The sequence below is a fragment of the Monodelphis domestica genome, chromosome 1 (assembly GCF_027887165.1).
Source record: "Monodelphis domestica isolate mMonDom1 chromosome 1, mMonDom1.pri, whole genome shotgun sequence".
Lineage (NCBI taxonomy): Eukaryota > Metazoa > Chordata > Mammalia > Didelphimorphia > Didelphidae > Monodelphis > Monodelphis domestica.
This window is the reverse complement of record NC_077227.1, coordinates 569,951,282-569,974,140: the sequence shown is the minus strand read 5'-3', so window position 1 is coordinate 569,974,140 and position 22,859 is coordinate 569,951,282. Positions and strand designations below refer to the sequence as shown.

The 22,859-nt window shown below is 40.0% G+C and overlaps 1 protein-coding gene across 21 annotated transcripts in view; it reads right to left on the bottom strand.

Moving 5' to 3' along the window:
- The window catches only part of AAK1 (AP2 associated kinase 1), a 259,638-nt gene that overhangs the window by 7,938 nt on the left and 228,841 nt on the right, over positions 1-22,859 (bottom strand). For 5 of the 21 annotated variants that reach the window (XM_007476256.2, XM_007476263.2, XM_007476259.2 and 2 more), the window contains 3 exons: positions 21,471-21,572; positions 19,995-20,105; positions 15,117-15,221 (listed from right to left, as the gene is read on the bottom strand). The exons of 6 other annotated variants lie outside the window; for them this stretch is intronic. In XM_007476256.2, coding sequence (XP_007476318.2) covers positions 15,117-15,221; positions 19,995-20,105; positions 21,471-21,572 — 318 coding nt within the window. Of the gene's footprint in view, positions 1-1,355; positions 14,382-15,116; positions 15,222-19,994; positions 20,106-21,470; positions 21,573-22,859 lie in introns of those variants that run through there. 10 more of the 21 variants (XM_007476268.2, XM_056813440.1, XM_007476270.2 and 7 more) reach the window with 6 other exon arrangements.

Here is a 22,859-nt window from a genome sequence, read left to right as displayed (position 1 = left end):
AGGTCCGGCCCGTCCAGGGCCCGCGTCCGCATACGCCCCCCCGCCCCCCACGGCAGAAACATGGTGAAACAATAAATGTGGTCGATGGGAAGAGGGAGAAAAGAAAAGGGAAAACGGGAGGGGAGGAAACCATGGCAGGCAGGCAGGGGCACGGCACACAAACTGCAGCACAACCCGTCACCATCTCACATCTCGGAACATGACAAGGAGGAGGCATGGGCAAGGAGATGAAGATGTTAGACACACACAGACATCCAGGGCTACTCAACGTTGCCTTTCCCGTGGCCAGGCACCAAGACTCTCGCTATCCGCTTCTGGTCCAAAAGGAACACAAACAAGCCCCGTCAACATACCCAGGCACACCGTCCCAGCTTCAGGCTAGGCAAAAGCTCAGCCTCTGGCATGTGGCGGGCTCCATGCTGAAACCTTCCGAGGGGAAGCAGACCCTGGCTTCTGGACAACTACTTCACTGAGGACGGGAAAGCGGCCACCAAGTCTGGCTCAAGGAGCGCAACGCTTAGGAGCCTTCACGCCTTTAAAGGGATTCTCTTGAGGGCTGGGATGGAGCTGAACGCCAACTAAGTGCCCCGGATTGGAGTGGCCCTTGGATTGTTTACTTCTTCAATGTTCTAAACTGGCCAGGACTTGGCTTCTCTTTCTGGGGGCGAGAGCGTGTTACGGACCCGGGTGGTGACCCAGGCATTAGCACGCTCCATAACACACTAGTCTCTCTTCATCTAGCCGTAGGCTTCTGAAAGGTGCTAAACACCATTTAGACGGTGATCAGAATGCAAGAGAGCTTCTTTTCAGAGCAATATTAACAGGTTAAAAGTATGGCACTGGACGTGTTAGCAAGAAGACACAGATAACTAAGCAAGAAGAATTCAGATAAAGGATATTGGGGGGACTAAAAGAGCATTTGGTTAAATGGTCAGAAAAGGGCTATCACCAGAGCTTTAGAAAAACTGGGGTTGGAAAGGGCCTTTGGAGAGCATCTAATTCAACCTCTTCATATTACAGATGAGGAGACTGAGGGTCAGAGAAGTAAACTTTCCCATGGTCACACAAGTAAGAAATCAATAGAGGTGGGACTTGAACTCAGGTCCTGCGGCTCTAAATCCAGTGCTCTTTCTACTATACTGCACTACCTCTCTGCAACTCACTGGGACAGGTAGAATAAAGCTGTTCTGATTAGGGATGGAATATTACCTTCCATGACCATGCAGATGTACCTTAACCCGCCTCCCCATCTATTACCCACCTCCCTCCTGCAAGCTCATAAAGAGTGATGCAATTTGTGGGCATTATCCCCAGACAAAGTTCTACACCTGAATTAAGTAGACAGTACGCAGCAGGAGAGGCACCAAAATCAGTTTATTGGGAAACATTCACTTGGATACATTACACTGTAGAGTAAAGACAGTGTAGATAGAAGTGAACATTTTATAAGTTGCTGTACAAAAATACTATATGTTTCTCTGAAGCCTATAACTTTTTTTAGCGATGCTTCTTTAAACAGTACTAATCTCAATATTTTGTCTGCAAGTAACAAAATGGTTTGACATTTTTTAAAATTTTCCTTCCTAACAGCTTCACTGCATTTACTAAGCTAGTGACATTTTAAAACGAAGGTGGAAAGCCTTAAACTAGGATGGGGAGTTGAACACTTTCCAAACAGCAGTGAGAGAATGTGAAGATGATGGAAAAGGTTTTGTGATCAATTCACTTGCAAGCTCTAGTTTGTGAAAGGGGACTGACTGGTGATAGAGAGGCTTGGTTAGCACGAGGTTGGGCAAGAAAGAAACCTTTGAAGGGAGCTCTGCTCAAAGAACTAATCATGTCACCTTCATAGGAGATTTCAATCTGAGGCTCATTTTCTAGTTCAGGAATGACTATTTTGAGTTTATCATGGCTGACTTCCAAATGTCATTTCTATAAGGATATTCAGAGGAAAGGATGACAAGAAGCTTTCTGAACAAGCATTTCTGTTCACAAAGATGTGAGGAGTTTGGAAGCCCCTCTTGCCTCCCACCTCCAAATACCCAGGTTCTGCCTGCCAGCACTAAAGCGATGTCCTCTCATTTCCCCCAAACTTCCTTACAGGGTCATCAAGAGATATTTTATTAAGTTGGTTGTATGGCACACTCAAATAATCAGTTGAAAAGTGGAAATCAAGTCAGGCCAATTATTTGGCATCATGGAGTTGAAAGAAACTAAACAGTAGTTTGAATTCATGATTAAAAATGAACAAGCAACCCCCCCCCCCAATTCCTTAATTTAGTTAAACCAGTATGTGTATGTGTATGTGTATGCTTGTGTGTATGTACACAAAAACAGCATAAACTTCACTGTCCACAGAAGCATTTATGTTTTGGATCCTGGTCATATTTGTTATTTGCGATTTCCTTTATAGATTGATGGGAAGCTCCAAATATATCCAAATTCATACAGTTCTCACCTATTTCACATGGCTGAATAGAATAGATCATATCTCCAAATCACCGGTCCCTTTTGGGACCCCAGGCCCTAACTAACCAAGAATTCACCAACACAGTGGAATCCAATGACATCTTCATTAGTCAAGAAAGCTAGAGGAATAAAAAGAACTGAAAAAAAAAAGTCTAACAATATATTTACTCTAAGATTATCCTGGGAAATGGAAAAGAATTTCCCTAAGATTCCCACACTACCACAAAAGGGCAGATGCAATGAGAAGGACCCTACAGAATCACAGACCAATTTGATCCTATCCCTGTAAAAGGTGGACGGTAGATTGTGCCTTGCCTGCCAAGCAACATTTGCCTCCTTTTGGGTTCTGGGTGGCCATAAAGATCCAATTTCAAATGAGTTTGTTCCTTTTGGGAGGTCTGAGTCCTTTCAACCTCAGTATCCCCTTTTCATAAAGTTTGTGCATGGGGAAAAAGGAAAGAAACTAGACTGGGACAGAGATCGGTCTACTAAAGCTGCATGCCCAGACATTCAACTAGAGAGTCAGCCTCAAAGCCAGCAAGACCCGGTGTCAAGCTGCCTCTAACACATATCCATTGTGACCCTGGGCAAATGACAACTTCTCTGTGTTCTATATGCTCCTCTCTAGTCTAAATAGCCAAGAAGGCATCAATGGGTATTGGTACAGGGAGTTTCCTAACCTGGGAATTCCTTTTCTCCGTCTCTATCGCTGTTAAAATGCCCTGTGCATTTGCAGAACCATTGACTTCACATTCTGGTGGATTGCTATGTAGTAATAATAGCCACAGTGGCAGTGGCCATTAAAATAAGGGAGGAAAGGGAGTAAGGGTTTCTTTAAGACAAGCTAAAGATGCACTGAAAGCTGTTAAATACATTTTACTGGGGGCAAACAGACTAACCTCTAAGAATCGTAGCACTGACAGAGACCTTGAGAGCCATCCAGTCCATGTGTGTCTCAAGAGGAATATTCCTGTTCCCTGATGTTCCTATCAAGTGGTTTAACAAGCGGTTTCTACCATGATGATGGGGAAATGCACCACCAGCTAATAAGGTAGTCTATTCTTTTTTTAGATAGATAGCTCCAATTGTGAAGAGAATTCTCTTTTCATTGCACCACATTCTGTTTATGCCATTCCCATCAACGGCACTTGGATGGGCCAGCTGGGCCACAGTAAAACAAGACTAACCCGCTTCCACTCATCCGCTCATGCAAGTCTTCAAGCCAGCTGCTGTGATTCCCCTAAGACTTCTCACACATCTAGCGGGGGTTTTGGATCCCCTGGCCATTCTCCTACTTGGAAGTCATCTCCCTGATACGCAGCATATGGGAGGCAAATGCAGTTCTCCAGATGTGGTCTGATCCGAGCCCAATACAGAGGGACGTCGCCGCCCTCTCTCACTTGGGACCTGGCCTCAGTTAGTGAGACAGCTTTGCGCTTGCTTCTTGGCCGAGATGAGGAGATCACAGTCCCCTAAAGTCTCTGGGTCCTTTTCTGATGGCCCGTTTTGCCAGAATTCCCAGCCGAGATAGGTGATTTTCTGGCCCAAGTTGTTTCCCAGAATGCACTATTCCCATGTACAGATGATGCTGCAGGCATCTGGTGGGCATGTGCTTTCGGCTGTTTTTCTAGACACACTCATGGATTTGTCAAATCCATCTCCATTCTCTTGCCTAGATCCCCTAGTGAACAATGGTACCCAAGTTACAATGTCTAGCCGGGACTAGGGGCAGAGTCGGTAGCCGTGAACAGTCCCCCATGTGGCGACTCACAGGCACGACCCTGGCCAGTAGTCCCATGCTCCCGATTCTCAGTTTCGCCTCAAAATGTGGTGGTGTAAAACTAATGCCAGGATTTCACCAAAACTGATGTGCAAATTTCAAACTTGAGGGAAATGCATCTACTCCTAAATAGTATGTGCAGTAAGACATGACTTTTTTGCAACTTCCACTTGTGTCAGAGTAAATTCACATTCTTAAACCTTCATCTGGGATGACTGCGTGTAATTTGGTGGCACCTCCATAATACTTCTAAAGTCTACCAGCTAAGCATAGTTCAACAAAATGCCCTATCTGCTTTAGAGGGTTAAGCAGCATGGGTGGCATTAAGAACAACACTGTTGGACTGGACCCATCAATTCCCTCTCTACTGGCTCCCCATTCACTTTGGAATTATGGCTCAAATGTTCAATCTCATAAAATCAGAGAAGTTAGAACAGGGAGGGCTCTTAGGAATAATAGGATCCAAATCCTTCAACTTACAAATAAGGAAACTGAGACCCAATGGGGTTAAGTGACTTCCCTCAGGTTATACAATAAGTGGCAGAGCTCGGATTGAACCTCTGATTTCAAATCTAATTTTCTTTCCATTATACCATGATGTCCTTAAAGCATTGAATGATCTTAGGACCAGCTTATCTAAAAGGTTTAGTACCTGTAATTCAGTGTGCTCTGAGGGAAAGTTTCAATACTCAAATTTCCCTGGTGGCTTGCAACAAATTTTTCTCAAGAGAAATCTTTACCTCACACTACAAAATGAATTGATATAAAGGATTTACGTGCATTCTGCAGATCTCTTTGCATATTTGAAACCACTTTTTAGGGACATGTTCTTCTACAGGTATACAGAATAAAGAGGACCTCCTGCCAAAGAATCTCAAAAAATCTATACCCTCTGAAATTTGCAAAATTCTCAGCAAAAGGTCAGGAAGAGAAGTAGTGCTGCTCAGAGCCAGATGTTCAGTACATTCTTGGTGTTGGTTGTAAAACAAATAGGCCGATCTGTTCAATCACATGAGGCTGTAACAGGATGGAAACAGAGGACTCGATGGCCTTCAGGGCTTACTGATAGATACCACTGTGCCTTTCAGATCCTTGGGGACATTAACCTTAGGGCCTTGTGAGAAAGCTTCTGTCAACATGTTAGTCATCCCCAATAAGCTTCCTTGCATGAGCCTATGTGAGCCAAAGCTTAAATAAAAGGGCAGCTAGACTTTACTTCCCAGATTTCCTCCCATTTACAACAAATTTGTATGGAGCAGGGAGGTGCTTCTTTGTCTGAACAAGCCTCTTATCATCCCTACTCCCTTTCCACACATTTTTCCCCCTTTTGGTGCCATCTTCTTATACCAATGAATGATGTATGTGTCCTCTAGTCACCTCTTTCCTGAAAAGTCCAAGAACTCAGCTCCTACTGTAAAGTTATATATTTACATTTCTAAGCATGCACAGTAGTGACAACAGATGAAGATTTTATTCTCTTGAATTTTTACATAAGGATATTTTGTCTACATTTATAGAGCTTTATTTCTCTCAAATACTTGCGTAGCAATTTCTAGCCTCCACATTTTGACTTAAGAAGGTAATTTTACATCTAACAGCTTCCTTTGTCTTCTTGGGGAAAGGACAGAATGAAAACTGGCATTAAATATACAGATACATGATACAACGAATTATGTGACACCTCAACTTAGAATTCTCACACTATGTAGGTAAAAATTCACACTTCCATATTTAAAAGAAACCAGTAACAACAATAAAAAGGGTTCATCTACTCTGGAACTACCGCTACTTGATGATTTTGTTTGCATAGGTTACCCAACCCTTCTCCCCAGGTCCCCATGGTTACTAAAATATGGTGAGATGACCATTTGGCTATATTCCAAAGGATGTAATCTGACAATTTTTTTGAGGGGGCAGGAGAAAGAAAGTCATAAGGATATAGGAATGATAATGGTTTATGTCAATAAACTCTGTTGGCATCTGAAGGAGGAAAGATTGATTTTTATAGCATTTGGAGTTTCAGGAAAAAGACCGTGCAGGATCTCAATCCATGTTATGATTCTTTGTGTTTTGTTTTGAAGCTTCCTGGGCTGCCTCCAATGTGGTGTATTAATTAGAATGCAGTCCGGGGCACACATTCTAATGAACACATATCAGGTCCCAACACATTTCTAGACTGAGGATATTGATGAATAGTAAAATAAACTAACAGAAAGCAGTAATCCTGAAGTTGTCCAGCAGACATAGGTCTTGTTTATTCAAGTTCTTGCCCCTTTGGATCGGGAAAAAGCTTAGCAGGTTCCCTCAGACAACACCTGGGAGGTGAAAGTCATTGTAAAGGGGTCATCTGTCAGGGAATGGAAAAAAAAAGTAACCTATGCCAGTTGCCAATTCTTCAACCAAGCACTGAAAGTCCTTTACAATTTGGCTCCTACCTGCTTTCTCATCCTTATCTCCCATCATTCCCTCCACTTCCTCTAGAGGAACAGGGCCTGGATATAGGATTATTTCACAGATGAAGGGAACTCACAGATAAGGAAACTCCCTCTACCCGTGCAGATTGGCACCTTTTCTGCAATATAAGAGAAGAGACCTTTTTTTTTTTAACCCTCACTTTCTGTATTAGTAACAGCTCTAAGACAGAAGGGCAAGGGCTAAGTAAATGGTGTTAAGTGACTAGCCCAGGGTAGCACAGCTAGGCAGACCTTTCAGCAGTCACAGAAGTGCCAAGAAAGAAGTTATATGATTTAGCTGGGGTCACACAGTCAGGATGCAACACAGACAGAACTTCGGCCTTGGTCTTCTTGGCTCTAAGGACACATCTCAAGCTACTATGCCAAATTGCTTCTCACACACTCTGTATTTAAACTAGATGAGACTGCTAGCTGTTCTGTCATCGCCACCATTCTTTCTGGCCTCCCTGCATCGTTATGGAGTGTTACTCATATCCGAGACATAATAATTCCAAATCTCTGCCTCTAAAAATTCATTTCTTCCTTCAAGGCCTGGCTAAAGCAGCACTTCCTCTAGGAAGCCTTCCTTGAAGCTTCTAACTCTCCTCAAACTTCCTGACTGCATTAAGCCTACGTCTCACCTTTGCTCCATTATAATCAACCTCTTATATGTGTATGAGTTACATTCTCTCCCTTATACCCTGCCTCCTCAGTTCTCCAGGATAAGAACTTTTTATTACTTCATTCTTGTATCTTTAGAGCTTAGCACTATGTCTCTTACACTACAGATTCTTAATACAGGGGTGTTGGATTTAAATTGAATTGATTTCATTTCTTAAGACTTATTTTGGCCAAGTTGATTAGCAGCCACAGGCCTTATTAGGAAGAAGTACCTCCAACAGATATTAAATGAAAAATCAATGGCATCTTAGCCCAGAAGTGTGGTTTACTAGATTATAAAATACAAAGGGAAACAAAAATTCAGTGTTCCATTTTTTTCAATGTCAGTCTACCAAATTCTGCAAAGAAATTTATTTTTAGTAATATCCAAACAACAACAAAAAGTTCCGCCTACTCAAACAACAAGGGAGGATTTGAACCCAGTTCCTTTGTTTTCCAATTCAATGCTCTTTGCCCTCCACCTTGCTTTTGTTAAAGATGATGCAGAAAGAATAAACCCCTCTGGGCTTGAGCCCCCGCTTCTTCATTTATTAGGGGTGTGACCTGCAGCAACTTACTTTTCCCTACGCAGTCTCAGTTTCTTCATCTTTAAAATCAGACAACTGAACCAAATCATATGTGGTCCCTTCCAGCATCTGTATTACCAGTTGTCTTTGAAAAATAATTTATTTTGGAGAGTCTAATAAATAATATATGACAAGATCCTTAATGTGGGGTATTAATTCCCTCAAAAAAAATCTCCATTTGTCCAATAGCTTTATGCATGGAGACCACATGAGCTTCTTGGAAATTGATTATTCCCTCTTTGTATCAGACAGAAACTTCTCTAGTGAGTTGTACAGTCATACTAACATAAGTCATAATTGTGAAGGAGGGGCAATGTCTCCTACCTTCCCATTCTTGGGTCATCTTCCCCCTTTCATCCAGCTGCTTCCCTGCTCCCTTCCTTAAAACTCTTTCCTTCTGTCTTAGAATCAATACTGGGTATTGGTTCCAAGGCAAAAAATAACAAAAAAAATGTTAAGGGCTAGGCAAATGTGGGTAAAGTGACTTGCCCAGGGACCCACAGCTATGAGGTGTCTGAGGCTAAATTTGAACTTAGGACCTCCCATCTCTAAGCCTGAAGATTAACTCATCCTGAAGCATGAGTGATTTAGTTGTTATCTTTCCTGGGGTTTTTATTTCCAAAGAGGCCTGACTCTAGGGAAAGTGCTTAACCTAGAGAAATGCATCAACTATGATGATATTTTAGAAAATAAAGGAGTTATTGAGAATCCTCTGTAAGATGAGATGGTCTGGGCTTTCCCAGAACTCTTAATCTTATGTAAGAGTTAGGGGTCTGGTGGAATCCTCATTTGGTGGAGTGGCCTCACCTGTACAATAAGAGAGTTGGGTGATCCTCCCTCATTTTGTGATTCTTTGACAGGAGGAGGGAGGAGAGGGAGAGGGAGAGGGAGAGAGAGAGAGAGAGAGAGAAGATTCCAGATGTAGGATTTCATCCATGTAGGGCATTCTAAGTGAAAATTCAGGATCTTTCCTGCTGATGGAGATCTGTAACTAGTTTATAGCTTACCTACTTAGGAGAGCTGCCTGGGTCAACTGAGAGATTAGGTGATTTGCCCGGTGTGGTCCCCTAGCTAGGACATATCCTAGGCAACCCTTGAACCCAGATCTTCCTGCCTCTTAAGCCATCCCTTTATCCACTACATCTCACTGTAGATACAAGGAAACTATGGAAAAGTCGTGAGAGTCAGAACTGTGCGTATTTTAAAGATTCGTTACAAGTTTGCTTCTATGTTAGTGAAGAGGTTGAAAACCAATGTGTAATTGCATAGCTGAGGCCGAGTTACCCTGGGGAGACACGGAGATCTCTTTTGGGACTGTTTCCCAAGTCTGCGGCACGCTCAAAAGCCCACTCTTCCTCTAAGGACGGGATGGACATTTTGGAAGCTGGAGTCATCTGATGGCAATCCCAGTTACTAAGCTAGAGGGATGTTATTCTCACCTAAACCCCAGCTGTAAGGAGCGGCGGGACTGGTTTTCTTGTGTGGTCTGGTTTACCAGACCAGCTGGCCCTGTGGTCTGTCCTTTCTCCTCGTCCTGGGAAGTCAGAGAGAAGGCACTAAAGGGACAGCAGGCTGGCATCATTGGGATAAGTACTGAGACTTCCAGAGGAATCATTTAAAGAGGATACTAGTTAGTGATTTGGATGTGTAAGTTCTGGAATGTTTTTTAGAAAAAACAAATATTTAAAAGCATTCAATTAAGCAAAATCCTCGGCTTAAATATGGCCGGTGATTTTATAGAATTCCAGTGCTAAAAGGGGCCTCAGAGGCCAGATGGGATTAACAAAAAACCCATCTACAATGCGGCCAGTAAGTGCCTTTTCATTTGCAAGCTTCTGATGGATGGAAAACTCCCTGCCTCCTGAAGCCATCTTCCTGGAGAGCTCTAATGGAATACATTCATCCCTATTTTGAGGGGTATCTGATGCTTTGTGACCCCATTTGGGATTTTCTTGGCAAAGATACCTGAGTGGTTTGCCATTTCCTTTTCTAGCTCATTTTACAGCTGAGAAAACTGAGGCAAACAGGATTAAGTAACTTGGCCAGGGTCTCACAGGTAGTAAATGTCTACGGCTAGATTTGCCCTTATAGGAAGATGAATCTTCCTGACTTCAAAGCCAGCACTCTCTATACTTTGCCATCTAGCTGCCTCATTTGTCCCTGTCCCAAACCTAAATTTGTCTTTTTTGTGATTTCTAACTATCACTCCTAGTTTCTCTCTTGGAGTCCATGTAGAACAAATTAAATCCCACTTTCCTAATGAGACTTTTTTTAGGACAGCTCTAATGGCTAGAAAGTTTTTCATTTTGTTTTGTTTGTTTGTTTTTTAACTAATGGCAAGGTTAAATCTACAAATCCCAATGACAACTTCAACTCCTGTCCTCCAGACTCAAGGAGTACTTCTTCCCTGGGATGGCCTTTTAAGTACTTGATTCCTTCAGATTTTCCCCTCCTTTAGGCTAAAATATACTCAGTTTCTTCAATCAGTTCTCATCTAGCTCTTCACCATCCTGGATGCCCTCTTCTCCTAAATGCCTTCTCCTAAAATGTGCTGCTCAAACTTAACACAATAATCCAGAAATGGTATAAGCTGGGGCAGGGTATAAGTAGGACAATCACCTCTCCTCTCAATGCTGCCTCAGGTCAGTTAATTTTCTTGTCAGTCAGTTGGACAGTAAGAATTTATTAAGTGCTAACAATTATCCATGCACTGGAAAGAAGGGCTTTCAGGCTTCCTAAAACAGGGATTTGAATTAGATGACGTGAATGATCCAAAGGTCAGGGAAAAACAAATTAATTTCTGGTTATAATGATCGCCCTTAAAGTATTATGGTAAAAGTAAATCATATATATATATATATATATATATACATATACATATATATACACATACATATACGTATATATCTATATGTATATACAAACACAGTCACATGTATAGATATACACATTTGGGTGTGACCTCTATGTCTACATCTAGATATATAGCTATATTTCTTTATAACTATATACCTTTCTACAGGGTGTCCCAAAAGGCTTAGAGCCTTGTGAATGTTTAAAACGACACTTCAAGTTCTGGGGATACCTTGTAGAGTATTTGTTCATTTTTTCAGAGAGCAGGCTTCTATTTTACAAACTAAAGAAAAGGATTTGGGATGCTGCTGTGTTCTCTACAATAAGATGCTATGCTCAAAGTTAAAAGAGCAGCTACTCTGGTAGGATCTCCCTAATGGGCCTTTATTCAAATAAAGACAGGATTGGCCCTGTCAGGTGAAGTTTCAGAGAGCTGGAGTAATGACAGCAAACCAAGGTAGGACAATCCTGTTCAAACATTTCACACCCCCAAATGAGGCAATGTTGCACAAGAACATCAGGATGAAATGTCACCCTTCACAGTTCTTCTGAAGTAAAACAGAGACACTTTCCCTCTCAGACTTTTTCCTCCCCTAGAAAATAAGAGTGAGACTAGATGATCTCTTAAGAATAACAAACCCAGAGGAATGCTATAGAACATTTAGGAAGCTTGGAAATCATCCAGTTTGACCTCATTTTACAGATGAAGAAACTGAGCCCTAAAAGAGGTTAAGTGATTTGTCCTGGGTGATTTATGAGTCTAATTCCAGAAGCTCCCAATTCTCAGCCACATGTTCTTTTGAGGTCACCAGGCTCCCTACCTGTTAGCTCCGAAATTCTTGATGATTCTACTCACCAACAACTAAAACTGCCATCTTATTTTCCTTGTTCCTAATACAAGCAACAAATGACAAGTTTAACATTAACTTTAAAAACTGGGAATGGGTTTAATTTATTGTGTTATTCCCATGTGTTCTCTCAACTGGTAGCCACTTGATTTTCCTCCCATACTCCTGAAAAACATGGCTTGAAAAATTTAGTGCCAGCTATCTCATTCCAGCTGTTCCAAATCAAAGCCTTAGAGGTTAAAATCCTTGGGCCTCAAGCTTCTTTTGTATCCAATTTTATTAGCTATGTCCATTAAAATTTCCTGAGCCAGACCATCATGAAGTCAATACATCTTAATCTAATTAAGAGCCATGTGGAAAAGTGACCACTTAAATGCAATCCCTTCATTTTCTCAGAATGATATTCTTCATGGCTTTATTTGAATTGAGTAGTCAGACTATCTGAGGCCATTTGATTGAGAGAATCTTATTTTAAACTAAACTCTTATACCTACTTTGGCTGATACATTCTGCTTATTCCAGAAGAGAGAATAAAATTTGGATCTGAAGCATTAGTTCCAAGTATAGTTGTTCATAAGCATGTTTCCCTTTTCCCAACCATAAAAAAGAAAACCAAGTTTTATTTTTATTGTTGCCCAAACTCAGCCAATCAAAAGGATTTCATGGGTAATTGTGTGTGTTTCATCCCCAGCAGGCTGGTTTAATTTTGAAACTACAGAAAAATAAAACCCAAACGAACTCATACCCTAAAACAGGCTTGTTATTTGGCCAACTGGCTTCAGCCCACAGTGGTGCCATTGAAAGAAAAAAGAAGAATGGAAGAGCCTCAGTTCCCAGCTCCACAGTTTTTCTAAGGCTGCTCACATGGGAGAGCACAAAACTGCCCCTCCAAAGTGCAGTGTCTTGCAGGCTTTAGGGGTATCAACAAATGGGCCCCCTAACCCCTTTTCCTTTTCTTCTTAAAGTGCAAATGTAGAGAAGGAGAAATAAAAGTATTAGGTCTAGAGTCAAGAGTGTGGATGTGGAATTTTATTTACAGAAATCTTTTCACCTAAGAGCTAGATCCCTTCTGAGGGTGAGTAGGAGAGCCAGGAGTAGGAGTGGGGAGAGAATAGGTAGAGAAGGCTTGCCTGAGCCACCTCTTCTCATGAACTGTTTCAGTAGCTTTTTCACACGAGGAAAAGCAAAACAAAACAAACCACAATTCAGCGAATAGCATGAGCTCCATAGGCAAACAGAGGGCAACCACTAAACTTGTGAGTATGTTGGTCCAGAGTCCTTTATTTCATGAACAGTGTTTTAAAGTCAGTGAAGAACTCTGTGCTGTTTCTTGATTTTTGGCTTGTAAGCCAAGGAGAGCAAGCAGAACAGTAGCTGGCAGCCTCCGACTTAAATATCAAGGAGAAAGGAAGATAATTAACCTGGGCCATACGGCGCCTAGCTCGTCAGCACACTCACTTCTGATGACCAGAACACAAACAGGTGCTTACTCTACAAAGACAAAAGAGCTGCAGAAAACTCAGAGCAACACACTTGTCAGCTGAGGAGGATCCTGTACCTTACAATGTGGGGCTGCCAAGTAATTACATGGGAAGGGGAGCATGAACCCTGTACAGACACCTGACATTGGATTGGAAACGCCAAGTGGAACAAAACCGGTCAACATCTTCATTTATACATAATTTACAGTATTCAATTCAAAATAAAAATCACAAGAAAAATACATCCATTTCTGCTATGCCTTTTCCCACCCCAGCCCACCCCCTCCCACAAAAACAAACAAAAAAGTGGCTTCTAATTAAAGATATAATTACCACCACTGTCTATATTTTGGTCTAATTCTGAGATCTGGGCTTGGGATAGTTACAACAGGAATAGCAATACTTGGAATGCAATTTACCCAAAGATTGCCAGTGTTTGCAGTCATGTATCATGGTCTCTTCATATCCAAGAGGTTAAAGCAATGCTGGACAGGTTTGGAGCTGATAGTGGGATGGCAAATGAAATCCCTTGGCTAAGTCTAACTTGGCTGGCTAGGGGAAAAAAACAATTTTTCCTGCCAAGCATATACTACCAACAAGGCATTCTACCCTCCCTTAAGCCTTAGATCCATCCCCAGTCTATTGCCTCCAGCTGAGAACATTTCAATGGTCCATCTCCACAAGGTAATGCATTAAGAAAAGAAAAGAAACAGATAAACATAATCATCAGGCCTAAGGAAAGGGGGTTTGGGAGTCTTGGCTTGGTAGGCCATTCCTAGTGAGCACAACAGAGACCACCAGGTGACAATTAACTAGTTGAACTTTTGGTCAAGCTAGGTAGGGATCGATTCCAGCAAAAGGGAGACTTTGTGGCATGGCAACTAGTTCACAATTTAAGCTAATGCTATTGAAAGTGGGTTCATGAGAAACGATTGATAAAATGGGACCTGGGAGGAACTTGCCAAGAAATATCTCTGGAAGGCCATTTCCTTTTCTTATTGTTTCTAGGGGAGAAGGTGAGTGGTGAGGGTAAAGGATGGCAGGTCCCTTTTTTAGCAAACTAAAAAAAATCATTTTGAATGTTAATTCTTCTGGAAATGAAAACGTAGATTACGGTATGAAGGTTACAGAACTGCATCTGCTACTGGGTCACCGCTACAGGTCTATGAGCTGATCCACCAGCAGCAAAGACCTGGCTAGGTTGGGAAGACTGGACTCAGAGCTCCCACTGCTGTTTCTAGAGTGCCCACCTAGAAGTGGAGAGATAGGAATTCAGTATAGAACACAAAGGGTTAAGGTTTAGATGTGCAGAGCAAGCAACCAAGAAAAAGAAAATAAAACCAAACCTAGGAGCAGTAAAAAAAAAAATCTATGCAAGCTGTTTGTTATAGGTTAGAATTTGCAAGAATCAAAATTAACTACTTCTTGTCACCCACCATTCTCTCTCTCAACCCCCCAAACAGCCACAAGACAGCCCATGCACTATTCTGTTAAAGGCAGGGCAAATGAAAGCTACTAGCAAAAGTGATTTCCATTCTTGGCCAAGAACAAGGGGCTGCACCCTGATACTCATCCCATCAACCAAGTCAAATGAAATAATTTTTGCTTGAGGAAGGACTGTACCCAACACAACTTTTATATGCAGGGAGAGATAGTAGAACAACCCAATAAATGGTCTTTTGACAACTTGGCATTGCAGAGAGATCAAATTTTTTTGGACACTATTCAAGGTCAAAAGGACTTCAACATAAGTCCTGAATTTGTAAGTGTGACATTGCATCAGAGGTGACCCTCTTTAAAAGGAACATTTATTAAGGTTTTTTTCCCCCCTCCCAAAAAAATATAAAATGTGATTATGGGGACTCCAATTTCTCTGCTCAACCCACTCAAAGAGCCCGTAAATATTTATTCCTAGCAGGTTAGGGACATTTCAACATAGAGATAATCTGTTCTCAACCCCTTCTCTTTGCCTCATTCTTTCTTACCTTGTGAGTTTTTGGATATCAACACAGGAATGGGGTCAAACTCATCTTCTGCCACCTTTTCGGGGCCCTCAGGATCATCAAAACCTGAGATGAGATTACTATCTTCTGCAGCATGAGGGAGAGATGGAAATGAGGAAGCAGAAAGAGCAGAGACAGATGTTAGCTCAGAAAACAATGTTAGAAGACACATAGTTCCTATTAGTATTAGAGCTGTTTTTAGAAGAAGGTGCAAATACTGCCTTTTCTGAGTTGAAATAAAAAGTAAAGTCCATAACAAGAGGAAAGTGTCAGGCAAAACATACTGAGTAAACAGGCCACTATTGTGGCTTTTAAAGAAAGTCTTCTTGGATTTTTAGGGATAGAGAAAAAGGAAAGAAATAAAACATTTATCTAAGTCTTAAGTTGAGGTCTTATCAGGAAAAACTGATTATTATTTCTTTGTTGATCATAGTTCAGATACTGGAAAGGGAAGAGGGCTAGTTGATTAGTTTTATTGACCTTCTTAATGTAATTATTGCCATATTACTGGTTTTTTAAAAGCAAATTTTGTGTATATCTTTTGTTTATTTAGCATAGTAGTTTCTAGATATAGAAACTCCTTTCCCTGGAAGCTAAAAAAAAGTCAATCAAAAACAACCAATATAGTGACTATATCTAATAATAAATATACATATATACACACACACTATTTTGTTCTCATGGTTACAGTCCAAGAAGAAGAGGGCAATTTTCATTATACTAGGCTCTTCCCAAAACAAAAAATAAAAACCATAGAAATAAACCCTATGCCATCTTTATGGGCAAAATGAGGGCTAACTAATGAGACTTAAACCCAGGAAACCTATTAATGGATTAAGAGTCAAATACTACCCAGCTACTTGAACAAAATACTTCTGAAATGACTCAGCAGGGTAGGCATTTCTCATTCTAAGAGGAATTATCTAAATGACTTAGAATCCCTGAGTGGACCGAGGGGTGGGGGTGGGGGTGGGGGGAATAGAGGGAGAAGGAGCGGGGCAGGGTGAATAAATAAATGTATGTGCCAGTTCTTATCCAAAAGGGAATATATTCATATACGGTGGGAAGGAAGGTAGAAGTCATGTAAATTTATTCTTCTCAATTCTAATTAGAGCTGCCACACCAGCACATCCCAGCTGGGCCTCCATTTTGCAAGCGATGTTACTCTGTAATTGCTCATCGCTGTTGATGGACTCATCTGAAACATTGTCAGGCTTAATTGCTTAAATAGGCAACTTGCTCAATAAAAGCAAAATCTTTTAAACACTGTCAAAGGCAAAAAACAAAACCTCAGCAACTGTCGAGGTAAAAAATGTCTTTTTCCAGAAGTTTCTTTCATGAATTCCCTTAGAAAGGGGGGCTTTAGGACTCTGGTTTCTCTTTAATTCAGAAATCCTGCTGTCTCATGGGGGCATCTTCCTGAGTCCAAGAGCCAAACTGATCAGGAGACAACTTTAAAAGCCTCAGTACTCCCTTCTTCCTCTATGCTATTGTACAGAAGAGCAACAAAAAAGAGTCAAATCCAGAAATCTGCTGATTAAAAATGAATGGAAATAAGGCTTTCCTATGAGGTCAAGGTCATCAAAGTTGTGAACTCAGACCCAAATGTTCATCTTAGATATAAAACTGAATGACTATCACTCCAGAAGAATGTAAACTCCTTGAGGGCAAAGATTATTTTTTCTGTCTTATCTGTGTATCTTTCCCCAATGCCTAGAAGAGGATCTTGAAAATAGCAGGTGGTTAATAAAAGCTTGTTCAAGTGGAGCTGAGTTTTCTTAGTTTAAGGAGGAGACACTTTAAAAAATAGGTACTAAAGCAGCAGCACTCATAAACAGCCTGGGGTTTAAAAGCACTTAAGTTTTAGAGCTAGTGGCTGTTACCATAGAAACAGTCATCCATAGCTAGAGCTCTACAGGTCTCCTAAAAAAGACATACTCTAAAAGCTCTCATTAGGTAGTCAGGGCCATTTTGATAATTTTTGAAATGGTGGAAAAAGACAGATCCTCATGTTTTCCATACTGATCCCTCAACTTAGTAACAGAGGAGATTTGTTGAATATATTTTAATGCAACAAAGTACCTTAATAAAAGGTTAGCTTTCTTAGCAAATTTTTAAAAAGCAATCATGACCTAGATCAGAGGTTCTTAACCTGGAATCTATGGGTAGATTTTGAGGGGGATGTGGGGGTAAAAGCAGCTGTGGATTTAGATAGGAAAAAAGTGAATCTTTATTTTGACTATAATTGGCTTGCACTGAAATTCTATGCTCTTATTTTATGCATCTAAAAACATATCAAGAAAAGGTTCATAGGCTTCGCCAAAATGTCTGTGGGATCAAAGACACAAAAAAGGATTCCTAGATGTTCTCTAAGGTTCATTTCAACTCTAACATTCTAAGTTCCAAAGGCGCCTTCCAGATTTGGCAGTCTATGTTCTAGTTCTATGCCCTAAAGTAAAACAGCATTGATTCAGATTTAGAGGACCATGTAGGTTTGAATCTCAGTCCTGTGTTTATAAAAATGTATGTATGTACTAGGTCATTTCTAAGGTCCCTTCCAGCACTATAATTCTAAGGAAGCTTGAAGCTTTGATAATCTAGGTTTTGAGGTATCTTTTGGCTTTAAGATTCTATATTCTGTGTTCTCAGTTTATCTCAAGTGCTGACATTCTGTAATATTAAAAATAAAGCTGTATAAATGGTGTTACATAAGAATCCAAAAGGCTTAGAATTCACAGATCCATTTTTCATGCATAGATCACTAGTCTAGTCAAATAGAAGAGGGATTCCCTATGGATGAGAGTCTTCAGCTATTCTGCTGAAGGATGACATCTTGCTCACTGTGTCAAGTCATGGAACACTACAGATTCCCTTCACGGAGATTCTTGGGCATCCAAAAGAATTGGCCTAGTAACATGCATGGAGAAAATTAAATCAATGAAGAACGAACTCTGTTTCTCCCACTCTGACCTGCCGTTGGATTGACAGGTCATTGAATTAGCTCATTGGTATATGCAGGTTGACACTGAGCTTTCCAAGAAGTGAGCAGACGTAGGAGAATGGGGCTTAGTGGCATTTGGGGAAATGGTGCAGGGCTTTCAATGATCCCCGCTCTTGCAAAAGCTCTTATTTTCAATGCTCTTTCTCATGGTGATACCATATGGTTGTAAACCACAGAACCCCACATACTCAGAAAGATGATAACTGCCCATGACTCAGAGGGCAATGGAAAGCTGCAAGGTGGGTGTAAGCAGGTTGCAGTTTGTTGTCAACAATGGCTTGTGTTTAACAAGTGACATCATTTAAAGCATATGTGACCAGGAAAGAAGGTGGGTCAGTTATACATCGAGATAGAAAGCTAACATATGGACAGCCTGAATGTTCTATGGGAATCTATTAAATATTAAAATAAACAAAAGGAAGCATATAACATATTGGGTGGAACCTGTGCAAAGGATTTATGGAAGGGGATAGAACAGAATCACACCTGGATGAGATATTACTACCTTGTGATTAACATGAGTGGAATGAATACTTATAACAAAGAGATTCCCACTAAAAGTGTAACTAGCATTGCTAAAAGCCATTTTTTAAAAGCCTTGATGCAGTCTGTTACTGAAGAGAGCCAATGGTTTCCACTTAAGATTGCTTTTTCCTAATGAAGAAATTAAAGGATGAGGCCTTGCTGGTTCGTGGCCTTACTAAGTTCTTTTTCTTCCTTGCCATCCATTTCTCTTCTTCCCAAGACAGCAGTTACTCAGCAGACACTAAGCTAGATGAGCCAGTTTTGGGTTCTAATATGGCGCATAGAGGAGATGGGGCAGTGAACAGAGTGCTATACCTGAACTCAGGCAGATTTTTTACTAGCTGTATAATTCTGAGCAAATCACAACTTCTGTTTGCCACATTTTCCTCAACTGTAAAATTAGGACAATAAGGCTTATATCCCAGGATGGTTGTGAGAATGAAATGGGATATCTGTAAAAGCTTTTACAAACCTTTAAGTGTCACATAAATGTTAGCTAAAAAAAGACAGGTTTCATATCCAATCACCATTGAGAAGACAGAAGAGGAAAAATTTGGTTTTGGGAAAGTGCTGAGAAGGTACTAGAATCAAATGAGGATCAAAATTAATTTGATGTTTTAAAAAGCATATTTGATTCTAGCTCAATGAAGGGAAAAAAGCTTGGAGGAGAAATTATCACTTTGAACTTTATAAAACCTTTTTTTCATAAAGCATGTATAATATAAACCAGGTCTGGCTGGATTGCCTGAGGTCCCATTTCCTCATCTGAAAAAAAATGAAGGAATTGGACAAGAAGATCACTAAGGTTCCTTTTCAGACGTATACATATATTCCTATAGTTCTCAACTTAACAATACATAATTTTTTTAATAGTTTAGAAGTACCTAGTTATATTTATTTGATGGGTTCAAAGGATTTTCAGAGCTAAAAGAATTTTAGAACTTAAAGCCTAGCCCCCTCATTTTAGAGATGAGGAAAGTGACTTGCCTATAATCCCACTTATAGTTAAATGGTAGGGTAGACATTCAAGACTCTAATTCCAAAATCTAGAAGTCTGTCAGTAGATCATGTTGCGACCTCATTCATTATCTGAAGTAATAAAACCCCATTTTAATCAACAAAATTAAAAAAAAAAATTCATATCGTTGTCTTCACCCACCCCCCCCCCCAACCTTATTTTCTCCCATTTTTAGTTTGATTCAATGGATGGAAATGATAATAGGAGCTAAAAAGATAACAGTAGTATAGATAATCTCATTAAGAACAATGTCCTATCTTCATCTTTCCCTCCCCTCCCTAGACAAATAAGAGCACGTGTCATGTCAAATGTTTACCTTTATGAGTTGGAGCAGAAATTGCCATGGGAGTGAACTCATCTAGAAGGTCAGTAGCTGGGTTAGAAAGCAGAGAGGAGTCAAGAAGGGAATCTTCCCCAGGGAGAGAATCTGAGTCCAGATGAAGGGATGCCAGGAGCATGAAATGGCATATATAACAGGAGAATGGAATTAGACTGTCAACTTTTAGGTTACTCGCTTTACGCCTCATTCATACAATTCACAACAGCAACAAGGAAAAAATGCGGAGGTCTTTACAATAACAACAACACAAACAACATTTCTGCAGGGTTTTCAGGTTTACAGAGCATTTTATATACAGAGAGTATCCCCAAAGGTCTTGGTACATACAGTCTTAAGTAGTTGTTTACTAAGTATTTTGTCATATGATCCTCGGTAGATATAGTTGTAATTTGTAAGTATAGTAAATTGTCCTAAGGCCAATAACTTCCAATAGATCTTGAACTGAAATATTTTACATGATGAAAGCCAAGGCATAGTCCAATCCAAATCAATCTTTTTTGGGTATCCTTAGATCACTAATGCTGCTCATCACAGGTTCTACATCTCCTGTTTTCAAGATTGTGAAAAGGCCTAACATAAAAGCATTAAACCCAAGTGTATTAAAATGACAAATTCAGTGCTCCCTGGTTATCATTACCCCCGCCCCCACTGAGTTTTCCAGTTCTGTGTCAGAGCTGTAAGTCAGCATCTAAACAGATGCTGTTTTTTCTCCAAATTACCTTCAAATTTTATTTTTAAAAATTTCATATATGTGATTAAAGCTTTGTGTAAGGAATACAAACTCAGGCGTACAATTTCAGTTGAGTGTATTTTAAGAGAAAATAAAACTCGTCAAATGTCATTTAGAGTGATATAGGTTTAACTCTCTTCCCCCATAAGGTTGTACCAAACCAGTGGTCTTCCACACCCAAACCATCCCACATAATAAGCAAACTGCTATAAAATTATGAAAACCCCAAGTAACATCGCTATGCCAGTCATTCATGCATTTATAAGGTGGTTTGTGTGGAACTGATTCTCATAATGCTGCTTTAAAAAAAAGAACCAAATTAACAATGTTAGATAGAATGTCTGAAAAGAAAAGAATCTATGGTTGTCTGACTACTCAACTAACTAAAAGAAGAGATCTGTCTAAAATTTCATAAGAAAGCTGAGGGAAAAACTGGTGTAGAACCTATTAGTCACTACAAACAACATAAAAGCTATCCTTCATAGAGGGAGCAAGTTACCCAATACCTATAAGCTGGAGCTGACAGCACAATTAGCAGCAACTAATCTGGTCATAAGTAAAATGAACCAATTTGCAGGAAAATCACATCCTCATTCTTGACTTAATGTGGGTGGGAGATAGACTGGTTCTCCTCCTAGGAAGAAACTTGGTTCTCTTGTCAGATGAAAATCCTTAGGCTGACTAGTGTGATTTCCATAAGTTTCAGAAGAAACTTTACTAACCTGTTCGGTTGGATGTGACAGAGTCAGTCTGAGATGAGAGGCGCTGGGGCATTGGGGGCTCCAATCCTGGTATGAGACTTTCAACAGCAACATCAACTTTTCCTTTGGCAGCAGTGTTAAGAAATTAGAGGAAGGGGGAAAGGAATTATAGGAGCTAGAGGAATACTGAAAAGCACTGGAATTGTAGTCAGAGGACCAAGGGTTCAAATTCCAGTTCTGCCACTTATTAGCTACATAATCCTGAACAAGTCATTTTTTTTCTAATGTGGACCTTAGTTTCTTCATGTGTAAAATGGGAAATTAGATTAGATGGTCTCTAAGATATAAATGCTAAAATCCTATGAGAATCTAGGATTGTTAATCCCTGAATAGCAAAGGGCCCTGTGCATGGAAGTACAAATAGTAGGTCTGGGAACTATGTCATAGCTTAAGATATTTGGGGATATTTAAAAAAAGAGAAGTAGGAACTAGTAGCAATCTTCACTCTTTTTTGAGTTCTTCAGAATTATAGGCACCAGGCTATTCATTATATATTGCCTTAAGGCAGATCTTTCATTATGATTTAATTTTTTAGGTCTGTTTTGACAATCAGATGATAAATTCCTTAAAAAGAATCTCATGAGTTTTGCATAACTTTGTCTCCTTTACAGCATCTAACATAGCGTTTTGCATATTATACATAATTATCTTCTGACTGATGGGTGTAAATCTAAGGTGCCATCTCTACCATCCCCTTTAAAGTTTTCATATGGAACAGTTTGATGCTGAAAAGAGGCAGACACATAGCTTTTGCATAAAGAAAAAAGCACATTTTATCAATTAATAAAAATGTAAAGTATTATCTTTTTATGGCTAAACAATTTCATGTCTGAAAGGAATAGGAAAAGAATTTTGGTTTAACAAAAATTATAATCTGTATTCAAAGAAACAGTTTTCAGTCATGCTATAAGCAGAATGATTATAAAATGGCCAGAGAATGAACTGTGGCATAAATATAAAAACTTAAATGCCCTTGTGAAGGATGTACGTTACTGTCTCTTTTGTTTGCAAATAGTTTTGATAGTTCAAAAGTGAAAAGAAAATTTATTTATTAAAAACTTAAGAGTATAAAAACACAGTTGTCAGAGGCAAGTTTTGGAGATTATGGAATTGTTAAAACTCCAGGGCATGATGGTCCTTAAACTCATTTGCATGGAACTTTTAAGACTTAAGAGGTAAAAATTCACAAAATGAAAAATTATATAATTGTGTGTGTGTGTGTGTGTGTGTATACACACATAAAATTTGTTTAGTTATTAAAATAGGGACCATTAAATAAGGGAGAGTTGGTGAGTTTTTACCTCAAAAGTAAAAGGTGAGTCACTGAATAATAGCTGGCCCTTATGAAAA